We start from the raw sequence: 18,359 nt of genomic DNA on the forward strand, positions 1-18,359 counted from the left end.
AACCTGGAGGGCTACATGCGTTCTTAGTATGCTTACATGCGTTCTTAGTATGCTTAGAGCATTGTAATATATTCAAATGGCCAAAAAAAATTGCTGTTCATTATTGAAAAAAAAAGGCTAACGAGGTATCTTGAACAACGCAGCCCAGGTGCCAGCATAAGCTATAGGCGGGTAATCTCCAACCAGATTACTTTTGTGGTGTATCAGCAGGATTTATGAGCGGCGATCCAAGGTCCCTTTGGTATCCTGGGCGTACTCGAGTGGTATGGGAGTTTCAAACATCCTTCGTTGCATGAACCCATCTCCCCAGCCGTCAATTGGGTCATCTCAATATTGGAGGGCCACATAAAACCCCATGCTTTTGGCCATAGTCATTTTCTTTGCTAGAGACCACCTAGTGGGAACAATAGTATTGAAGAGCGCGATGCGTGACTTTTCGTAAAATTGAGGCCGTGATCGTTTAACGAGCTTTGCCAGCCTGGTTGGCAGCCTCTGTGTAATGACTCTATCAGTACTGACTCGAATAAAAATTCCGATCGCAACCTCTATAGATATTTTAAGAGAGGCGAGAGCATATATTGATCTCAGAAATCCAGCTCAGGGAACGATGCGCAACTCACCTCGCCGTGTAGCATCCTCCAACAACCCCACGTCAACCTCCGACCGAGGCAACATCACGTAGCGCACTACACTTCCTCGGATGAACATGTTCTTCACCGAAGACAGATGAGGGTATTTAGCCAGATCCAACACTTCGATATCATCGAGCTTAATGTTTAGGTATTGGTCGACCGATTTCAGGATTCCACGAATGCGGATGTCATTCTTGAGCTCAATGGTGACCGTCTGGTTGGTTAGAGTTTTGAAGAAGCTGTAGTGATGTAACTATGAGTTTCCCGTCCATACGAAATGGATTTGCGCTTCACGCCATAGCATACCTGAAGAAAAGCATGGTTGCGGTGGATAGGAAAGCTTGGAGGGGTGCTTGGATGAGGAGATATGTGTTAGATCAAAGCGGTGATTTATATTCTGCCAGTGTCAGACGATGGTGCGAGTTGGATGTGAGAGCAGTAATGAGTACCGAGAAATTTAGAGACAGGAATGTCAACGACGTTCAAAAGTTGGTAAAGCGAGATGCAAAAGAGAAGCCGTTGGAGGTGATCACGTGCATGTCCCCATATAAGCGGCCCATAACTTTCACCAACGCTTACCCATATTTCCTTGAGTTGACCCTACCATAGACAAAAAAAATGTTGGAGAGTTGCTTCAGATCAACCAGCAATAAATTAAACGGCTCTACGATGTCTTCACCTTTTGATCATTTCCAGAGTAGGTACGTCTACATCTGCTAACTATACTTTGTACAGCCGTGAAACATATTTTGGCCCATTCCCCATTGAATAAGCCTCATGCCCCATCACACCAGTCTGGTCCTGAAACAAAATTGTATATTCACATCTCGCAAACTCTTTTACCTGATTGGATTTTTTGCGTAAAACAGACTAGCTGGGCGTGCATGAACATATGAATAGGAGCATAGACCCACCTATCGCTTTATATCAACCAGAATAGTAGTTGGCCACTTATATGGCCTCTGTCCTTAACGACGTGGGTATATTTGGCCCAAGATGATACTTGGGATTTTATATATGAGAACATTCCAATTTGGTTTTAGAGGTTCTTTTTAAAGTTCTTTTTTGGCATGTTTTGGAATCGCTCCTAGGACTGAGACCCAACTGGAGATGAGACTTTCAGCAGCAACAGTACACCTATGGAGAATCTGAGGTCCCTGTCAAAAGGCCTACCATCGACCTCTAAGATTTCCTTATGTACTTGACCATCATTCAAACCAACCCCACTGGCAGCCCCGATGTTTATGCATACTGGAGGATCGAGAGGGAAATCAAGCGGAAAGGTCCATCCTATATAGTCTGATGACACTGTTTCCATTAAGGGGCTATTCAGGCTTTGCGGTGCCAAATTTTACGACAAGAATCGTAAGATAGATATTAGTATCACGCTCAATGACGAAGCATTTGGCATCAACTTGCAGTTAAATACGAATAATCTCTGAATGGGTCAGACTGAACTCAATGCGATCAATTTAAAGATGTGGATGGAGGGCATGAGGGGTATCTGGACCTCGAAGCCCAAGTCAAGATCTCAAGTATCAATATTCTATGTTCGCGTCATCAGTTTGAACGCGGAAATCGGTCCCAGCGACCCTATCGATATTGTCTTGGTTGGTGAGTTGCTGGAATACTAGGGAGTTTCGATGCTTGAGATGGGTTTTTTTTTGGTGCGCGGTGTGCTTACCATAGCTTGTCAATTGGACAACAGAATTAATTTTATTGTCATGTCATCAAGATGCACAGAGATGAATCACTTTCAGTTACTTTGGATATATATTTCCTCCGTTGTCTGTAAGCTCGAGACCACTTATAATATGTATCCTAACGCAAATGAGTATAGGATAGATTGTTGGTTTCATCATTTTACTCTCTTTATTTTAGAGTAGACTATATGTAATCCGTACCCAAATTTCTATGGAAGGCTAATGTAGTATTTGGTGTTCTCGCTGCTTCTACAAGGAATTCATCCGGTGGTCGGCTATATTGATCTTGCAGATTTGGCCTCATGGTGCTTCCAGATGTCACAGATTGCCTACTTAGGTACCTAGGTAGTTCCCCAAGCTGATACATCCTAAAATCCGACATTATTAACTATAGTTCTATAATGTCTACGGGCAAGGAACCGCTGGTTACTAGAAATCAAAAATCAAATTCGGCTGGTTATCTTTCCAACACAATGCATATTATGCGGTTGGTCTGAAACATAATTGCTGAAACTACTTTTTACAATCTAAAATCCCCCCTAGTCTCGGAGGATGGCTTAAACCATCATGCATTGTCTACATTAGCATGATTCTGATAAAGCGTCAAATATATTGCAATGACACAAGACTGGTCCAGATCTAGGTTAGTTGTGGACGGAACCTGTGATTTTAGAAAAGGGTACTTTTATCAAAATTATCACTCAGATGAGAAATTATTATGATATTCATACTTATTACTATCTGCATGCATCATGATGTTGGGCTCCCATGGAGTTCAGTGATGACTTCTAAACTCCTACAGTAGCGCCAAATTCTAAAAAGCATAGCCCTGTAAGAGGGGAAAGTGTACAGAAATTTCCTATCAACATGAGCAAGACTTTATAATTTGTATTGAACTAGACCAAGACCTGGAGACTCCTACGCGCCTTTAGGGTAACATTGGTGTTAGTGTAGAGGCTAATAGTACATGATCACATAGACTAAGAGGGGAAATGTGACAATGAGGTCAATTAGCATATAATTTCTATTATTATTTCTTGCTAAGAGACCTTGTACGTCTCTAGCGTGCATTAGTATAGTGTACAGCGTTGGACTTGGCAACCATTTCCCCTCACTTTCCCTCCTTTTCCCTTCTCTTCCCGATGATCGCCACTTCATCTTACCGACTTTTGTATCATGCGACATTAATTATGATGGTTTAATGCCTGTTTAGGTGCTGGAAATGTGCATAATTCATGTTCCATCCATCTCCGACGGTCACTAATTTGGCTAAAGATAGTAGCCCGGCGCCTACACGCAACCAATCACCAGCCTCTTCACACTGCATCTCACTCATCCCACCACCCTGGGCGGTTCGTCACAGTATCTATGAATCTCATTGGCTCCTTTTCGCATTTTTAGTCTTCGTTTACTCGACTCTTGCTCAAAAAATGGCCTTGGCTCTTTGCTCACGGGTGCAACCCCTGTTCAGCGTGACGCGCCCATTTCCTCACGACCAATGATATCCATGTCCGCTACCCTCCAGACCAGGATTATTGGGTTAATTGTGCCCAATGCTGCAGTAGTCTCTTTAATGGAGTGACTCTTTCTGAAGACGGATCGACTGGTCACTGCACAGACCCCGTGGCTGGTGGAAAGCGCCCAATTGACTATAAACCCTTCCCAACTGCCACAACTTCTCTGAAGGCTAGCGTTCTTCGTTTGACTTCATTCTCTTATGCTCGGTGCCTCTAGCTCTGGTAGCTTTTGCATCTGTTTGTTTCTTTGTGTTATCTTGTTATCTTTCCAGTCTTTCACTTCACAGACCCGTTGATCGGTGTCGTTTCCTACGAGTTAAGATACCCATAGATATTTCCAGTGAGCGAGTCACGCAAAACCAACATCCAACAGTTTCATTAGGCGTGCAATATGACCGATACACTCCGCTCGACTGTACGATTTCCGCCCCTTCGGCAGGCCCGAGGGACGGTGCTTAATACTATAATGGAGGATACGCGGGAATCTCAGTTCACTCAGACAAGTCCAAAAGGATCAGTTCCTTCCAGGCTTACACCGGCAGCCATCAGCCCAAAGTTGAGGCTACAGACTAGCGGGTTCTCGGTACCAACACAGGCCCGGCTCGCACGCCTAATGTCGCCCCTCTCGGCCTGCACCACCTCGTCATGCTCAGATACAGAATGGCAGTCTCAGATGCAACAATTTCAAGGATATGATGACTTGTACGATGCCACAGATGATGATAGTATTGACGACAATGAGACCGAAATTAGTGACTCGTGTTTTTCCCCCGATACGCGGCCATCAAGCTTGGTTACACCAATTACCCGAAACTCGGTGACCTCAACTGGGAGTCAAAAGCATTCGCTAAGGCTTAAGATTCCTTCGTCTACGATGTGGCCGTCAATGAACGGGTCCCTCAAGGGCTCTCCAGTCCCGCCGACGCCTCCAGCCAAGATCCCAGTCTCGCCAGCAGCGCTGTCGATGCTCAGTCGTTCTGTACCTGCATCATATGCCCCTCCTTCACTCGATGGTAGCATGACTTCAGATCAGGAATCAATCATCAGTGCATTGGCTACACCAGACTCCCAATCTCTCCCAGACACAAACTGGGATGCACATGATATACATGTTCGCCCAGATATGGATGGAAGTGAAAGCGACCTAGACAATGCGGATGCCAGTTCAGACATGCATACTGTGCCCATTGCTATCGAGACACCGCATGAGGACTGGCGTCATGTTCTGGGAAGTTTCCCCCGGATTCCCACCGCTGCCCAGGCGTATTCACCCTCGCTCTCGCCCTCACCCTCACAATCTTTCCATATGAATGATCAGCCAATTCACGAATATGACGACTTGTACGATGCCCCCGAGCCTGCTGGCCAGAGTCTCTTTTTGCCTGACTCGGCACTTGCAATGCTACACCACATTCACTTGGATGAAACACTCGACTCGTGCTCTGAGGCTGAAGAGGATACCGGCGAAATGTGGCAACTCCAGCCAGCTCCCAGCCGCCCAAGGAGTGCTGACGGGGTCACCCCCGCATCTGAACTGTCTGGATACAGTTTCAGTGATCTGAGCATTCCATCTCCTGGGGGCTTCTTTGCCTCCCTGGCGCCCCGTGCGCGCCATACATGGGCAATCCCCAACACCAACTACCAGCCGACTTCGGCGGCTGCAGAGGGTTTCTACAACCTTCCTTGGCGTCGGGATGAAGGGGAGATTGTTGAGCAGGTTGTTGAGTGGCCTGAGCGCCCTGATGACGAAGACCCAATTACAGCGGTTCGTGACGAAGAGGCTCCTCTTACTGCCATTCGACTCCCATGCGAGACACCTACTCGTCGGTCTATCTACCAGGATAGCCCCATGAGTGCTGCATTTGACGCAGTTCAGGTTCAGGAGATCCCTCGCTCTGGGAACGGATATGAGTACGACGAGTGCTATGATCAAGAGCTGCAGGAACGTGCAGTTGCGAGCCACGACCGGACGAGTATCTGGCTATCTGCTCAAGCATCATACCTCTCCGCTCTCAATGAGACAAATCCTGTGAATGATGTCGAGGCTATCGATTTGCCCGAGGAGTCCGATGATGCTGAGGTTGAAGCCGAAGACACCACGGAAGATTCTTCCAAGAAGATGGTGCGATTCGCTGAAGGTGTCCCCGAGTCCCTCAGTCCTCTGCCCCCGTTCCTTGCTAGCAAGGATTCAATTTACTGGCAAGGCTTTCAGTCTATTCGGCAACGGTCAACCAAGACCGACGGGTTCATGCACCGCAACATGCGCTTCGATGCTGTGCAATCCATGCGCCTCGCCATGAATGACCTTCACATTAACTGCTTGCTGGGCAAGTATGAGCTTGTTCGCCCGGAGCGCCCTGCATACAAGGGTCCTTTCGCCAAGGCACCTCGCAATTCGGTGATTACCACCGAGTTGGCCGAGAAGGCCCAATTTGACAAGGTGGAGAAAGAGCAGCTGGTTCTTGCTCAACTGTCACAGCCCATGTGGGCCATGGATGCCCTTCGGTCTCTCAACGGCGGCAATCTTCTCACAAGTCCTGCCCAGCGCATGCTTACACGAGCCTCATCAAAGCCTAAGGCCTTGCAGGGACCACGCAAGCGCAGTCTCCGCATCCTGGACCTTGGGGGTCACTCCTCCTGTGACTGGGCGTGGCAAGCCGCCTACGAGTTCCCAAATGTCAAGGTTTACACTGTCACCTCCAAGAATCAGACTGTAAACAGCGCCATCAAGGGCCCTCCCAATCACCGCCAAGTGGCCGTGGTCAACCTCTGGGAGCTGCCCTTTGGCAACAACCAGTTCGATGTCATTTCCGCCCGCTCCTTGCACGCACTGCTGAAGACCGAATGTCCGGCAGGCAAGGACCGCGACGAGTACGACCTAGTTCTGAAGGAATGCATGCGATGCCTCAAGCCAGGCGGCTACCTCGAGTTCCAAGTTCTTGACGCCGAGATCTCGCAGGCGGGACCGTATGGAAGCGCAACCTCAGTGGAGTTTGCCTTCAACCTGCGCAACCGCGGGTACGACCCACTGGCGTCCAAGAGCTTCGTCGGCCGTCTCCGCAACAGCGGATTTGTTGACACACAGCGCGCCTGGATGTTCCTCCCAATGGGCACCGAGCCCGTAGAGCAGGAGCCGCTGCGCGAGACTCCCGCACCGCGTGTGCAGAGCCAAATTGAAAATTACGAGGCGGTGCAGGGGCCGATTGGGAGCACTGCGGATATTGCCAGTATGACTGGATTGATTGGGGGGTGGATGTGGGAGCAGTGGTTACTGAAATTGCGAGTAGAGATGGGTCGTGAGCGGTCTATGTTGCTTGAGGGTCTTGGTGCGCTGTTTGATGAGGGAAGGAAGAGTGGCGCGGGCTGGACCTGCCTGTCTGGGTGGACTATGAAGCCCAAGCGGAAGAGTTCGGTCTCTTTGGCTTAGGCTGAGTCTGTCTAGGGTTGATACAGGTCTATCTTTATGTATTTAGCCTTGGCCCTGGTGGCTCGCAATTAATGTAATGCTTGATGTCTGAGATGTTTTTGGCTTTTGCTTCAATTAAAACCAACACAATCATCACTGGTTTATACATAATTTTCCACCGTCCAGCTATAGAACTGGGAAGAGGAGAAAATATCCAAAAGGCATTCAAAAAGAATACCTAAAACCACTAACGAGATCACTACAAGCACATCATAATTCATAATTCAATTTACATCTTCTATTTTCGATATATCATCGTAGCTCTATTAGCGGGTTAACATACATTCATGAGAGCACTATCGGGAGCCCAGCCATCGCCTCCACGTATATAATATTCCACATCCTGATCGCGGTCCTCGGTATCCTCATCCAAGTTCTGGTCCTCCATGAAGCCAAGAATCTGTTGGCACATCCAAGATGCCCTTCCGTGGACTCTGAAGGGAATGACTTACCCCCCCCCCCCCCCCCCCACCTATTGTTCACAAAGCACAATGTATGGAGTTCAATTTGATTAACCAAAATGAGCGCTCCATATTGTACTCTGTACTTTATCAACGGTTACTAGAAGTCCTAACACACTTCTTTATTACATGTATAAGTATACGGGGCTGATTCGTTACAAGGTCAGGGGTCTAATCTTGCGGATTTATAATCCGCGTGTTGATACTTCCAAGGTCAAATAGCCCTCAAGTAGCCCTAGTGGTAACATTCAAGTTGCTTCACTGTAGAAATCTATCCCCACTATAGCTTTAGTCTACTCCAAATGTTGTATACTCCCATTATCTCAGAGTTAAAATTCGAGAACTATTCCGTAACGCTAAAGTAAAGGATCGTATGGTCAATATAAGCAGAGATATCAACACAAAATCGTTGGGAGTCCATACCCGTGGACAAAGTGCTGACGATACTCCGGAGCAGTGTGCCCCGCTACAAGCACAGACAATGGCCCACTTTCATAGGCACGACATCCCTCGTTGGGCAGAGGAGCGGTTATTCTAACGGCTATTGAGACACACAGTTGAACTAAATTGGAGTGCTTGTACCCGATCTTCGAGTTAGATGCGCTGTAACATGATCGGCGAAGGGGAGATTAGCTATTTTCATAATATAGTACATTGACCTCATCATACAGTCAGATGACTGATCAAGCCAGTAAGCAGACATGTCTGGATATAACGTACAACCAGTCACCCAGGTCAAAATTTCAAGAAATATAAGACTCTATAAATGAATACAATATACCGGGATTTCCAAGATTGGAAGTCCTATACAGAGAACACTCCTTGATTGGCTGCAGCTGTGTATTCCGCAGCTTCGACACAGATTCCAGGCGATACCTATTTTGTCCTAGATCGGATAATCCCAGTAAACCCCTGTCTATCAAGGTCAGCAGACATGATATTTTTTTTTCTCCCGGCATCACCTAAATAGGTTTTCCAGACTAAATGCAAGGTAGATGGAAACGCCGATCCTCTAATTCCTCGACTCCCAACGATCTTCGAGGATCAGAACACGTCTTCAGTGGATACTAAGTCAAGATTGTAAGATCGTTCAGCCTGACACGTGAGAGTCAGAGCCCTTATCATTTGCATCATACATCGGAGGTATTCTAGACAGAATATCAATTTTGAAGCAATAAAATTAATAGCTAAGGAATACCCTATTTCCTTACAAGTTAGTATATATCATTTTATGGATTTACGGTGAACCCGACATATCCACTCTTCGCCACTGATGTAAACAGAGCTTCAGATAATTTACTCCATTTTTTTTTCTATATAACCCCCTCCACCCCTCTATACTCTTTTCCCCAATTCTTCTCCTTAACCCCCCACTTTCCCCCCCCATACATCATGGCGCCACCAGCTATCATCGCCCCCTCCATTCTCAGCGCCAACTTCGCCAACCTAGGCCATGACTGCTCTAAGAAGATGGAGCAAGGCGCGGATTGGCTGCACGTCGATATTATGGACGGTCACTTCGTGCCAAATATGACCATCGGCTGCCCCGTTGTATCTCAAATCCGGGGCTGCGTCGACCGCCCTTCCGAGCCCTGTGGTCGTGGCACTTTCGATTGCCACATGATGATTATGGAGGTGAGTTACACTTCCCCATACCCGCGTCATCCCGGAGCGTCATGAACTCCCCGCTGACCATACTTCGCTTCGTTACAGCCGCATAAATGGGTCGGAGAGTTTAAGAAAGCCGGTTGCGATCTCTACTGCTTCCACTATGAAGCTGCTGTCTCCTCCGTCGCTGCGACCGATCCTACAGATAAAGAAACCACCGCTCGTACTAGCCCCAAGCAATTGATTCGCTATATTCACGAGGAGGGTATGCAGGCTGGTATCGCGATCAAGCCAGATACCCCCGTCGATGTGCTGTGGGATATTATTGAGAGCGAGGACCCCGCGGAACGACCAGACGTGAGTCATTGTCGTATTGTTTCGGGTCCTTTGTGGCCAGATTCGGTTCATTTCCAATTGCAATTGTACTGATTACGTTTCACAGATGGTTCTAGTTATGACCGTCCACCCCGGTTTCGGAGGTCAAAAATTCATGGCCTCCGAGCTCCCCAAGGTCGCCGCCCTGCGCAAACGGTATCCCGATCTGAACATTGAAGTCGATGGTGGTCTCGGCCTGGGTACAATTGAACAGGCTGCCGATGCAGGCGCCAATGTGATCGTTGCCGGTTCAGCAATTTTCGGCGCACAAGATCCCGGCGACGTCATCGCGAAGTTGCGCGAGGCTGTCCAGAAGCGTCGCGGTGCGGGGCTGTAAAGACGGGTACATAGCACAAAAGGGGTTTTGGTGTTTTGGTGTTTTGTCTTTGGCCTCGTTTGAGGGGTGTTGTCTTGATTAAAATTTTATATTATACATTCTTAATCACGAGTTATGAATGGCATTTACATGTGGGAGTCAGCTGTCCACCATTTGGAGTTCCTGTTTACATTTCCCATGCCGTAATTGGCAGCTTACATGTACGAAATAACTCGATTGTAACCTTTTCAGGCATTCTTGATGTACAGATGTCATAATCTTCGTGAACAGTAACCCCCTAAATCCTTCGCAGAGACAATGGCCTACTCGGCTGACTTGGGAACCAGCCCTGCCTTGGTATCATCCTTCTCATCTTCCGTATCCTTGGAACCATTGGTCTCCTTCTTAGGCTCGGACTTGATCTCTTGAGGCGCCACAGCCAATGCAATCATTTCAGCAATAGCATTGCCCTTAGGCTCATTGGGTTCCATAAGCTCTTCCTTATTCTCAATGGCCACATTGTCGCCGCTTGGACTCGGCGCTTCCTCAATCGACTCGGTCTTCGTCTTCTCCGCAGCTTCTTTGCGCAAAGAATCCAGGGTACCCGTAGGCTCCGCAGATATGGACTGTCTGATCTCATGCACTGTCTGGTCTTGATCCGCGTTCTCGAGAGTCGACACCCTGGACGACCGATGATGTCCAACCAACCCAAGCAACTCTGCGTTATCCACGTGGAAGTTCGCCGAGGATATGGCCGCTTGTTCGGGAACTAGAGTCGGACGTTTCGCGAACTTTGGTGAATCAGGAGCGGTGTCTGGCAATTCGGGGGCCACTGACCCACGGTGCGTGCGGTTGGCGACAGGTACCTCTGGAACCTGTTCTTTCACTGGCTCCTTCTTATCGTCCGACTTGGCCTTCGCCTTGGATGCAGCCTCCGAGCTAGCCTGGCGCAGAGCTAGAACAGCCGTATCATCCTTCTTGTCTTCGGGCTTGGTAGCGGGAGGGTTTTGGATCTCGATCGTGGAGGGTTTGAATGTGGCGGGGGCCGCCTCGGTTTTGGCCTCGGTCGCTTCTGGGATAGCATAGCTGGTGGCGGGCATCCCGCCTAGGTCCTGAACGCTATTTATTACCATACGTAGTTCGCCGAACTCGTTCCATTCTTCGACTTCTTCTAGATCCTACAAGCCACTGGGGTCAGCACTGTGCTCCTGGTATAACAGAGCTGCGTTGGAATCTGCACAATATCCATGCAAGGGGGCTGTCACATACTCCCACAATATCGCCGTATTTCACCAACCCTGGAAGCTTCTTGCCCTTGGAGCGTCGGCCCCAAAGTTTCCGGGCGGCATCATCGGTGGCGACGTCAATGGCACGGAAAGGTAATTTGTTCGCTTTGAGGATTGTCTCGATTCGGGAGGTTGCGGTAACGATGTGCGATGACCCCGCGGTCAGGGAAGTGTAGAGGTACAGGGTTGAGTCTGGCATGGTTGGAGGTGTGGTGTTGAAGATGGAATTGAAAGGGAGATTGAGAGGATGAAAGAAAGGGGGTTTGTAGGAAGTTTCAGTTCATTCAGGGGTTAGTCTTGTATTTCCTCTTTGATCAAGCATCTACAGGAGAAAAAAAAAACAAAAAATTTCCCCCTTGGAGCATTTATTATGACGCGGCTGGGTATCACGTGCAGGTGAATCCTTTGTCGATTTCACAAGATTCTGCCCCCTATATACCATCATCTATGTCCAACCTTGGAACACTTAGTTCTATGATGTATATCCCTTTAACAACAATATCCCCACATATGCAACATATGCTGTCCCATGTGTCCACCGGCTATCTGCCCTGGAAACTGGACCCAGTGTGGCAACTTGACGTCAGATCCAGTGTTGTAGGTATCCTAGAATATTCTGGTGGATTTCGCCTGTAGTTTCAAGTTGTACTAGAATAACAATACAGTGAAGGGATAATCTATCCATCCCCAAGAACATCCACATACCTAGTTATACCTGTCACACGTTCGCTATCAAGCGCCATTGTCTGGGTTAAGCTCTGAGTGCATGATCAACATCCCTACTTACTATGTATAAGCACAGAATGTTGGGTAATTAGTACTATTCAACTTGAAAAGTTTTTTGGGCACTTAGTACAGTGTACTTCGGGCACTATCACTATTAGCTATTAGATATGAGTCGCCCAGGTGGTTCCCGAGGTCCTCAGATCTCTTATAATCCAATCATGGGACCTCGTGAGTGCTGTCCATAACGTCTCAATAACGTCCCAATAACGCGGAGTAGAATATAATCAAATGATTTCGGCGAAATATTTGCCACTTATTACTCCGTGCTCTGGACAATGATCCCATCTTGCATAGCATAACAAGGAAGCCTATTCACTGTTTGGGAGTACCTAACTACCTGATATATATTGTATCTCGTTAGTACAGCCACAAACACGGGATATATATACTGTGCACCTAGAATATATCCTTTTACTTACCAGAACGGAAAACATCAGATTAGCACTAGGTAGCCCTGAGTTATACTAGGAATATATATCAACGCCTCTTTAGAGGAAGGTCTGAAGAGCCTCAAAAGGACACGTCCTAGGCTGGAGGCGCAGCGACATGCATAGCCAAACAAACCAATTATGCGAGTAGACAAATAAAATTAACCTACTGACTCAAATATTCCGCCTGCTTGGGAATTGGGCCATGGAACTCGCATTGCATCTTGATCTGTACTGATATGCGCATTTCCCCGAGGCATGAAACACTGTAGCTCAACTGACTCGACGTCAGGGATGTGTTGCCATTGGAGCCAGCTCACTTCGTCTATCGCTAGTCGGCAAGTTGGCCAAGTTGCCCCATGTCACACGATCGACATAGGGAAGCAAGCTGCATCTGTATGCGTCTAAATCCCGGGGAGCGCAGGAGTGTGGTTGCGAGGTGCCGCAGAAGTATACGAATTGGGGAAGCAAGCGTTCCAAGGTTGGCTTGAAAGATGCACATTCCTAAGCCGTTCTCTCCCGTGTTCAATACTTTTGTGAACTCGGGGAGTTAATATCATCAGCTGAGGCCTAGGCACGAGAAATATACTTATGTTAAACCAGTATAGGCTCTCCATTTCAGTGCGATATGTTTGAATGATTATTTTCCGTGCACATACCCAGGAACTTGCAGCCTATCATCGAAGGTGGCTCACAGGTGGCTCATCTTCGATGGCTTGCTAGTCTCACGTGTGACCTATCCTATTCAAGACAGCCTCTAACTGCAAGTAACAGCTCAGCAGCTCCCATCATTAATGCAGGGGCAGAATTATCAGCGTCTCGGCAGTGTAACGCCCACAGACCCAGACGAGCTTTTGACATGGATGGCGCATTAAGTCACCACCCAAGCGCCCTGTTCTCTGCATTTCCCATTTTGCCATAAGATAAGAATCCGAGTTGACGGTGAGAGCGACATTCGTGTCGAATTCTGGGAGGACTCCTACGCCACCCTGTGGACGATAGATCATCAAACAAAAATTCGCCCATTCGACAGGAAATACCCGGCTTGTCTCAGAATGGGAAGAATAATACATCGTGCATTGGAATTGACAGCTACAGCCAAGGATCTCCCTGTTCAGTGCAAGAATGCCCAGCCTAGCGATCCTCATTGATGATACAACATACGGAGTACGGAGTACGGGGTACGGAGTACCCGTGTTGGGTCTAACCCTCATGAAAGTCTATCCAAAAACAGGGATTGACGTAGTTGATGTACTTTGTCCTCTTTCTTATGAGCCCGAGATTGCCGCTCCTGATAAAACAACGGTAATGTCAGTAGTCGCCAATGCCCAGGATCAGCATCATAATAGAGCAATAAATGTCCAACCATTATCCGATCAGGAGACTGACCCACCCAACCTTGGAAGACCGTGGAGCCTCCGTACTAGTAGTATTGCACCAGTAACTTCGTTTATCCCAAATAGTCTCCGTACACCCCATCACGTGGAGAGGATGATCCATCACTAGTGTGTTGCAGACAGGAGTTGAAAAAGACCATTTATTGGGCACGTTGAGTTTGCCGAAAATAACTTCCAAGGTTGGAAGCGCTAAACTTGAAACAAACAAGAGCAAACTACAACCTATATTGTACGGAGTATATACCCATGTGTTTTATAGGGGGCTATCCCTGGGCTATCCCTGACCAGCCACAAGCATAAATAGGAACCATGGAACGCCTGCGGGAGTGACCCACAGGAGCACGTGAATCGAACCGTTCTTGTACAACCACTTTATTTCCTCGGGGGTTTCCAAGGTTTTTTCTATATTAACCTGCTCAGGGTATTAATGAAATTGTGCTATTATTGTTTGCCATTTATCTTTCGTCGGGCATTGGGCGCTGAACTTGCGAGCCAAACAGCATCTGCAGGATGTCCCCGGCTGCCACACCAGTCGACGTGGCAGTCGTCGACACGCCCAAGCGATTTTAGTCCGACCGTACTCCGCACATACTAAATGAATCTTAGGGAGGGTCTCGGGGTATGGCTGTGCTAGAGAGTGAAAAGAAAAATTGGCTAGTTTTGTGGTTTCTTTCGGGCTTCCGCTGTAGGCGCTTACTAGGGAAAAAGTGAATTGGCTATGTATTATGCCATGTACCCCAGGGTTTTACATGTATCAGGTCACCTTTTCGTAAGCAAGGACGCATCTGGTGGCCCGGGTCATTCTCGGGGCGATCCGGTTCGCTGCCTCACTTTTAGTTCTTTTTTTTTTTTTTTTTCTCAGCCGTCTGCAGCTTCTCACCCAACTAGACCTCGCTTCTAGGAGTAGTCGGCTCCGTCACCCGGGTGTGTACCATTGGGGAAAGGGCTTGATGGCTGACCTTGACACGCATACACTTGGAGAACAAAGTATTAGGGAGGGGGAAATGGTTGAGAAAACCACGGAAAAAAGAAACGCATCGTTACCCGAACGTCTTAAGGGTCCAGACCGATGATCGACTGCCATGGGCTTTGGAGTATAGTAGTCTCTCCTAGGTGCCAATTCTCGTATCTCACTTTGTGGGGAGTGCCCTTCATCGTCGATCGAACTTTTGTCTGCTTTTCTTTTATTCACTCGTCTGCCCAATCTACGTTTACTTCTTCTCCCAACTTTGTGATATTTTTGTCTGATCATTTCCTTCCCTGATAATTTTACTATACAACTGAGGACATTTATCTCCACGCAGATCTTCTTCATCTTGATTGCATGCATTGATAAGATACTGTTATTCCACCCTGCCATCAGCTTCGATTTAAAAAATTATTTTACTTTCTATTGCGCTCCAAATCTACGTACGTCTTTCTCACCTGTTCTCACAAAGCATGCGCTGACCATTTATAGAAATACAACTCACTTTTTCTCCATCCATTTGATTACTGATAGACAGTTACTTCCCTAGCCATTGTGACGAGGAACCCATCGCCATCACCATGACTGTCAATCTGGATGACGAACTGTTCACCAGTGCCATCTCCGGATATCGTGAAGCATTTTTGGTCCAACACTCCCATCTCTCGGAAGCTGAACGAAATCAACTCTGGATTGAACGGCTAAGTCAGTTCATCCCGGCCCCCAACGACCGGGATACCAACTGGCAGCCCGCTGGGAGCCTGAGGAAACGGGCTCGACAGGATGCGACACCACGGACGTTGCCATATTCTGATTCGGGTCTTCCTCAGGCAAAACGGAGAGCCACCGTATGTGTGACCTTGGTTACTTTGCTCCAGCCTTCTCTGCTCCGCCCCTCCTGCGCTCTCGTCTCCTAATCCCAACCGCCATTCGTCCTTGGATTGACAATTGGCAGACCCCGGATCTCTCGGTCGATCTAACCCGCGACCTCTCCCACACCTCATCCCCCGACCTACCTCGGAACAGCGCTGTCTTGTCCAGACAAGGCTCCTACCGACATATGGCTATGGCACGCTCCCAGAGCCAGCAAATACCGGTCTCCCATCAGCACCAGCCAGTCGGTGTCACCATGGGTAAACGCCAATCCGTCGGCCCGGTACGGACCCATCGTCGCCTCAACCATGTCGACGAATTTTCGCCATCCGAGTACGCGAGGTATTTGGATGCTTCTCCCAGTCAACCCTTTGACTCGGCCTTGGCTCTCGGATTAGTGAATAATGGATCAACTGGGACATCTTACCCTCAATACTCTGACCGGACGTCCCCCTGGACCGACCAGGCCCCAGCAGCTGCGCCGGAGATGACCCGCAGCACGACCACCGACTCCCTAATCGGCGGAATCAACATGTTCCGCTTTGACTCGACTGGACCCCAATATCAAGAACCGGTTGGCTCTGTCCCTCCAGAGTGGGTGCCAACATCCACCGCTGGCCTGCCGTATCAAGACCCCTTTCTTTCCTCCGTGTACCCTGACCTAGATCCCACATCGTCTTCCCCATTCTCCCACAATTCTCCCATCTCCCACCCATCGTCCTTCTCCAACCCATCATTCTCAGCATCCGCTCCCCCAACCACCTCCTTCCACTACCCAATGTCCCAAAACATCATTCCCTTCGACTCGGTGGAGATGAAACCCTCCGACTCAACCGACAGCAACAACTTGGTAACACAGCGATCCCGCGCCGCGCGCCGCACCAAAGAGCAAATCGCTCAGGCCGCGCGCCCTATTGCTCCAAAAGTCGAGTCCGTCGACAGCAGCATGTCCCAGATCGACCACCACAAGATGCTCCGCATCTCCTCAGCAGACGGCACAACGAAGGAAGTCGCCGCCATCCCCAAGGCGTCCGTGCGCAGACCCCAGCGACCAAAGACATACTGCAGCATCTGCACGGACCACCCAGACGGCTTCCATGGCGAGCACGAGCTGCGCCGCCACATTGAGCGCGTGCACGCTTCCATCCGCACGGTCTGGGTCTGCAACGATATCTCGCCTGGCAAGTACTTCCTTTCAAACTGCAAGGCTTGTCGCAATGGGAAGCGCTACGGTGCCAATTATAATGCTGCTGCGCATCTGCGCCGCACGCATTTCAATCCCTGTGAGCGGGGCCGCGGCGGCCGCGGGAAAGATAGTGAGAAGCGTGGTGGGAAGGGTGGAGGTAATCAGCCTGGCATGGATGTCTTGAAACATTGGATGATTGCCGCGGAGGAAGTCACTGATGAGGCGGCTGGTGGTGGCGTCAACTCCAAGCTTCTGATTCGGAATTCTAGTCGTGTTTCGACTAGGGACCCTGGGTATCAGCTCGCTGTCGCGGCTTGTCGCCTGGTAGACGGTCAGCCTCCCTATGTTGCGGAGTCGGCTCTGCTGAAGGAGTCTGACCAATTCTCCGAGTTTCCTGATGCACCTTTCGAGTTCGAGTTTGAGCTAGGCCCTGATCTCGACCTTGACATTGAAGGGTCGATGGGTTCCCCATTCTCGGATTCGCAGTCATCCTGCATGCCTGATATTGATTCGTATGTCAAGTGAGCGATCGTAGTCTTTTTTCGTCTCCTTCTCCTTCTTCTTCTTCTTCTTCTCCTTCTTCTCCCTCTCTTTCTTTTTTTTTTTTTTCTTTCTTTTTTCTTTCTTTTTCTTCTGTTCTTGCGACTGCTTGTCGAGAGCACCGTTTGATCGGGTTCATGTACTGTATTTTGGGATGTTAATGGTCTCTGTGGGTTGGGGATCTTGGATATATTTTGTTATATATTTTTTTGGATATGAGACGAGGCTGTACTGACACTGAGAAGCTCGAACTAATGATTAATGACATGGGAGGTGCTACAACGTTGCAATGAGAAAAACATTGAAATCAGATACCTTCAGTATTCAGCCCTGTATGTTGTACTTGAGTAGATGGTACCAGCATCAGAGTGTTCCATGGTATGAAGACCCAAGTACCAGGTACTGTCCAGGCAGCAACAATACAGGCGGTCAAATGCCAAGAATACTAAATGGCAGACAGATGCTATGAGTGGCTGATCATCTTCGGAAGTGGAGTCCCGTGTGACCCGGTAGCTCATCCTCAACCAATGAAATTCAACCAAAGGAATGTAATTTGTGGCTGACTGCGTTAGTCGGCGATAGGGCTGGAAAACTGTGGCTGAGAGGACTTTATGAGAATACTGTGGCCTAAGTACATGATGGGTACCTAGATTCTTCCCTAACATGGAATTGGTTCTGTAGTTTATGTGATCTATATGGTTTATTAGTATAAAATGAATTCATTGAATTCGAAAATCACTCATGAACCAAAAATAAAATGTAAACATGGAGAAGATAATCAATATTTACTAACAAATTCGGCCAATGTGGAGAAGAAG

The 18,359-nt window shown here is 48.3% G+C and overlaps 5 protein-coding genes across 5 annotated transcripts; 3 read left to right on the forward strand and 2 right to left on the reverse strand.

Moving 5' to 3' along the window:
* Positions 1–460: 460 nt before the first annotated feature.
* Positions 461–952, reverse strand: N7479_011469 (Sm-like protein LSM2; the record flags this gene model as incomplete). Its single annotated transcript, XM_057259160.1, has 3 exons — positions 461–492; positions 621–871; positions 939–952. The coding sequence occupies 3 exons, from the start codon at positions 950–952 to the stop codon at positions 461–463; spliced, it is 297 nt and encodes a 98-aa protein (XP_057106618.1).
* Positions 953–4,243: 3,291 nt separating this feature from the next.
* Positions 4,244–7,279, forward strand: N7479_011470 (uncharacterized protein; the record flags this gene model as incomplete). Its single annotated transcript, XM_057259161.1, has 1 exon — positions 4,244–7,279. One exon carries the CDS (start codon positions 4,244–4,246, stop codon positions 7,277–7,279), a length of 3,036 nt encoding a protein of 1,011 aa, XP_057106619.1.
* Positions 7,280–9,171: 1,892 nt separating this feature from the next.
* On the forward strand, positions 9,172–10,099 carry N7479_011471 (ribulose-phosphate 3-epimerase RPE1; the record flags this gene model as incomplete). The annotated part of the gene is made up of 3 exons (XM_057259162.1): positions 9,172–9,414; positions 9,493–9,744; positions 9,830–10,099. The coding sequence occupies 3 exons, from the start codon at positions 9,172–9,174 to the stop codon at positions 10,097–10,099; spliced, it is 765 nt and encodes a 254-aa protein (XP_057106620.1).
* Positions 10,100–10,401: 302 nt separating this feature from the next.
* N7479_011472 (uncharacterized protein) lies at positions 10,402–11,563 on the reverse strand (the record flags this gene model as incomplete). Its single annotated transcript, XM_057259163.1, has 2 exons — positions 10,402–11,256; positions 11,348–11,563. The coding sequence occupies 2 exons, from the start codon at positions 11,561–11,563 to the stop codon at positions 10,402–10,404; spliced, it is 1,071 nt and encodes a 356-aa protein (XP_057106621.1).
* Positions 11,564–15,523: 3,960 nt separating this feature from the next.
* Positions 15,524–17,526, forward strand: N7479_011473 (uncharacterized protein; the record flags this gene model as incomplete). The annotated part of the gene is made up of 2 exons (XM_057259164.1): positions 15,524–15,790; positions 15,898–17,526. 2 exons carry the CDS (start codon positions 15,524–15,526, stop codon positions 17,524–17,526), a joined length of 1,896 nt encoding a protein of 631 aa, XP_057106622.1.
* Positions 17,527–18,359: the final 833 nt, after the last annotated feature.

The sequence above is a fragment of the Penicillium vulpinum genome (assembly GCF_028829585.1).
Source record: "Penicillium vulpinum strain IBT 29486 chromosome Unknown utg000004l_segment0_segment0, whole genome shotgun sequence".
In the NCBI taxonomy this organism is placed as follows: domain Eukaryota; kingdom Fungi; phylum Ascomycota; class Eurotiomycetes; order Eurotiales; family Aspergillaceae; genus Penicillium; species Penicillium vulpinum.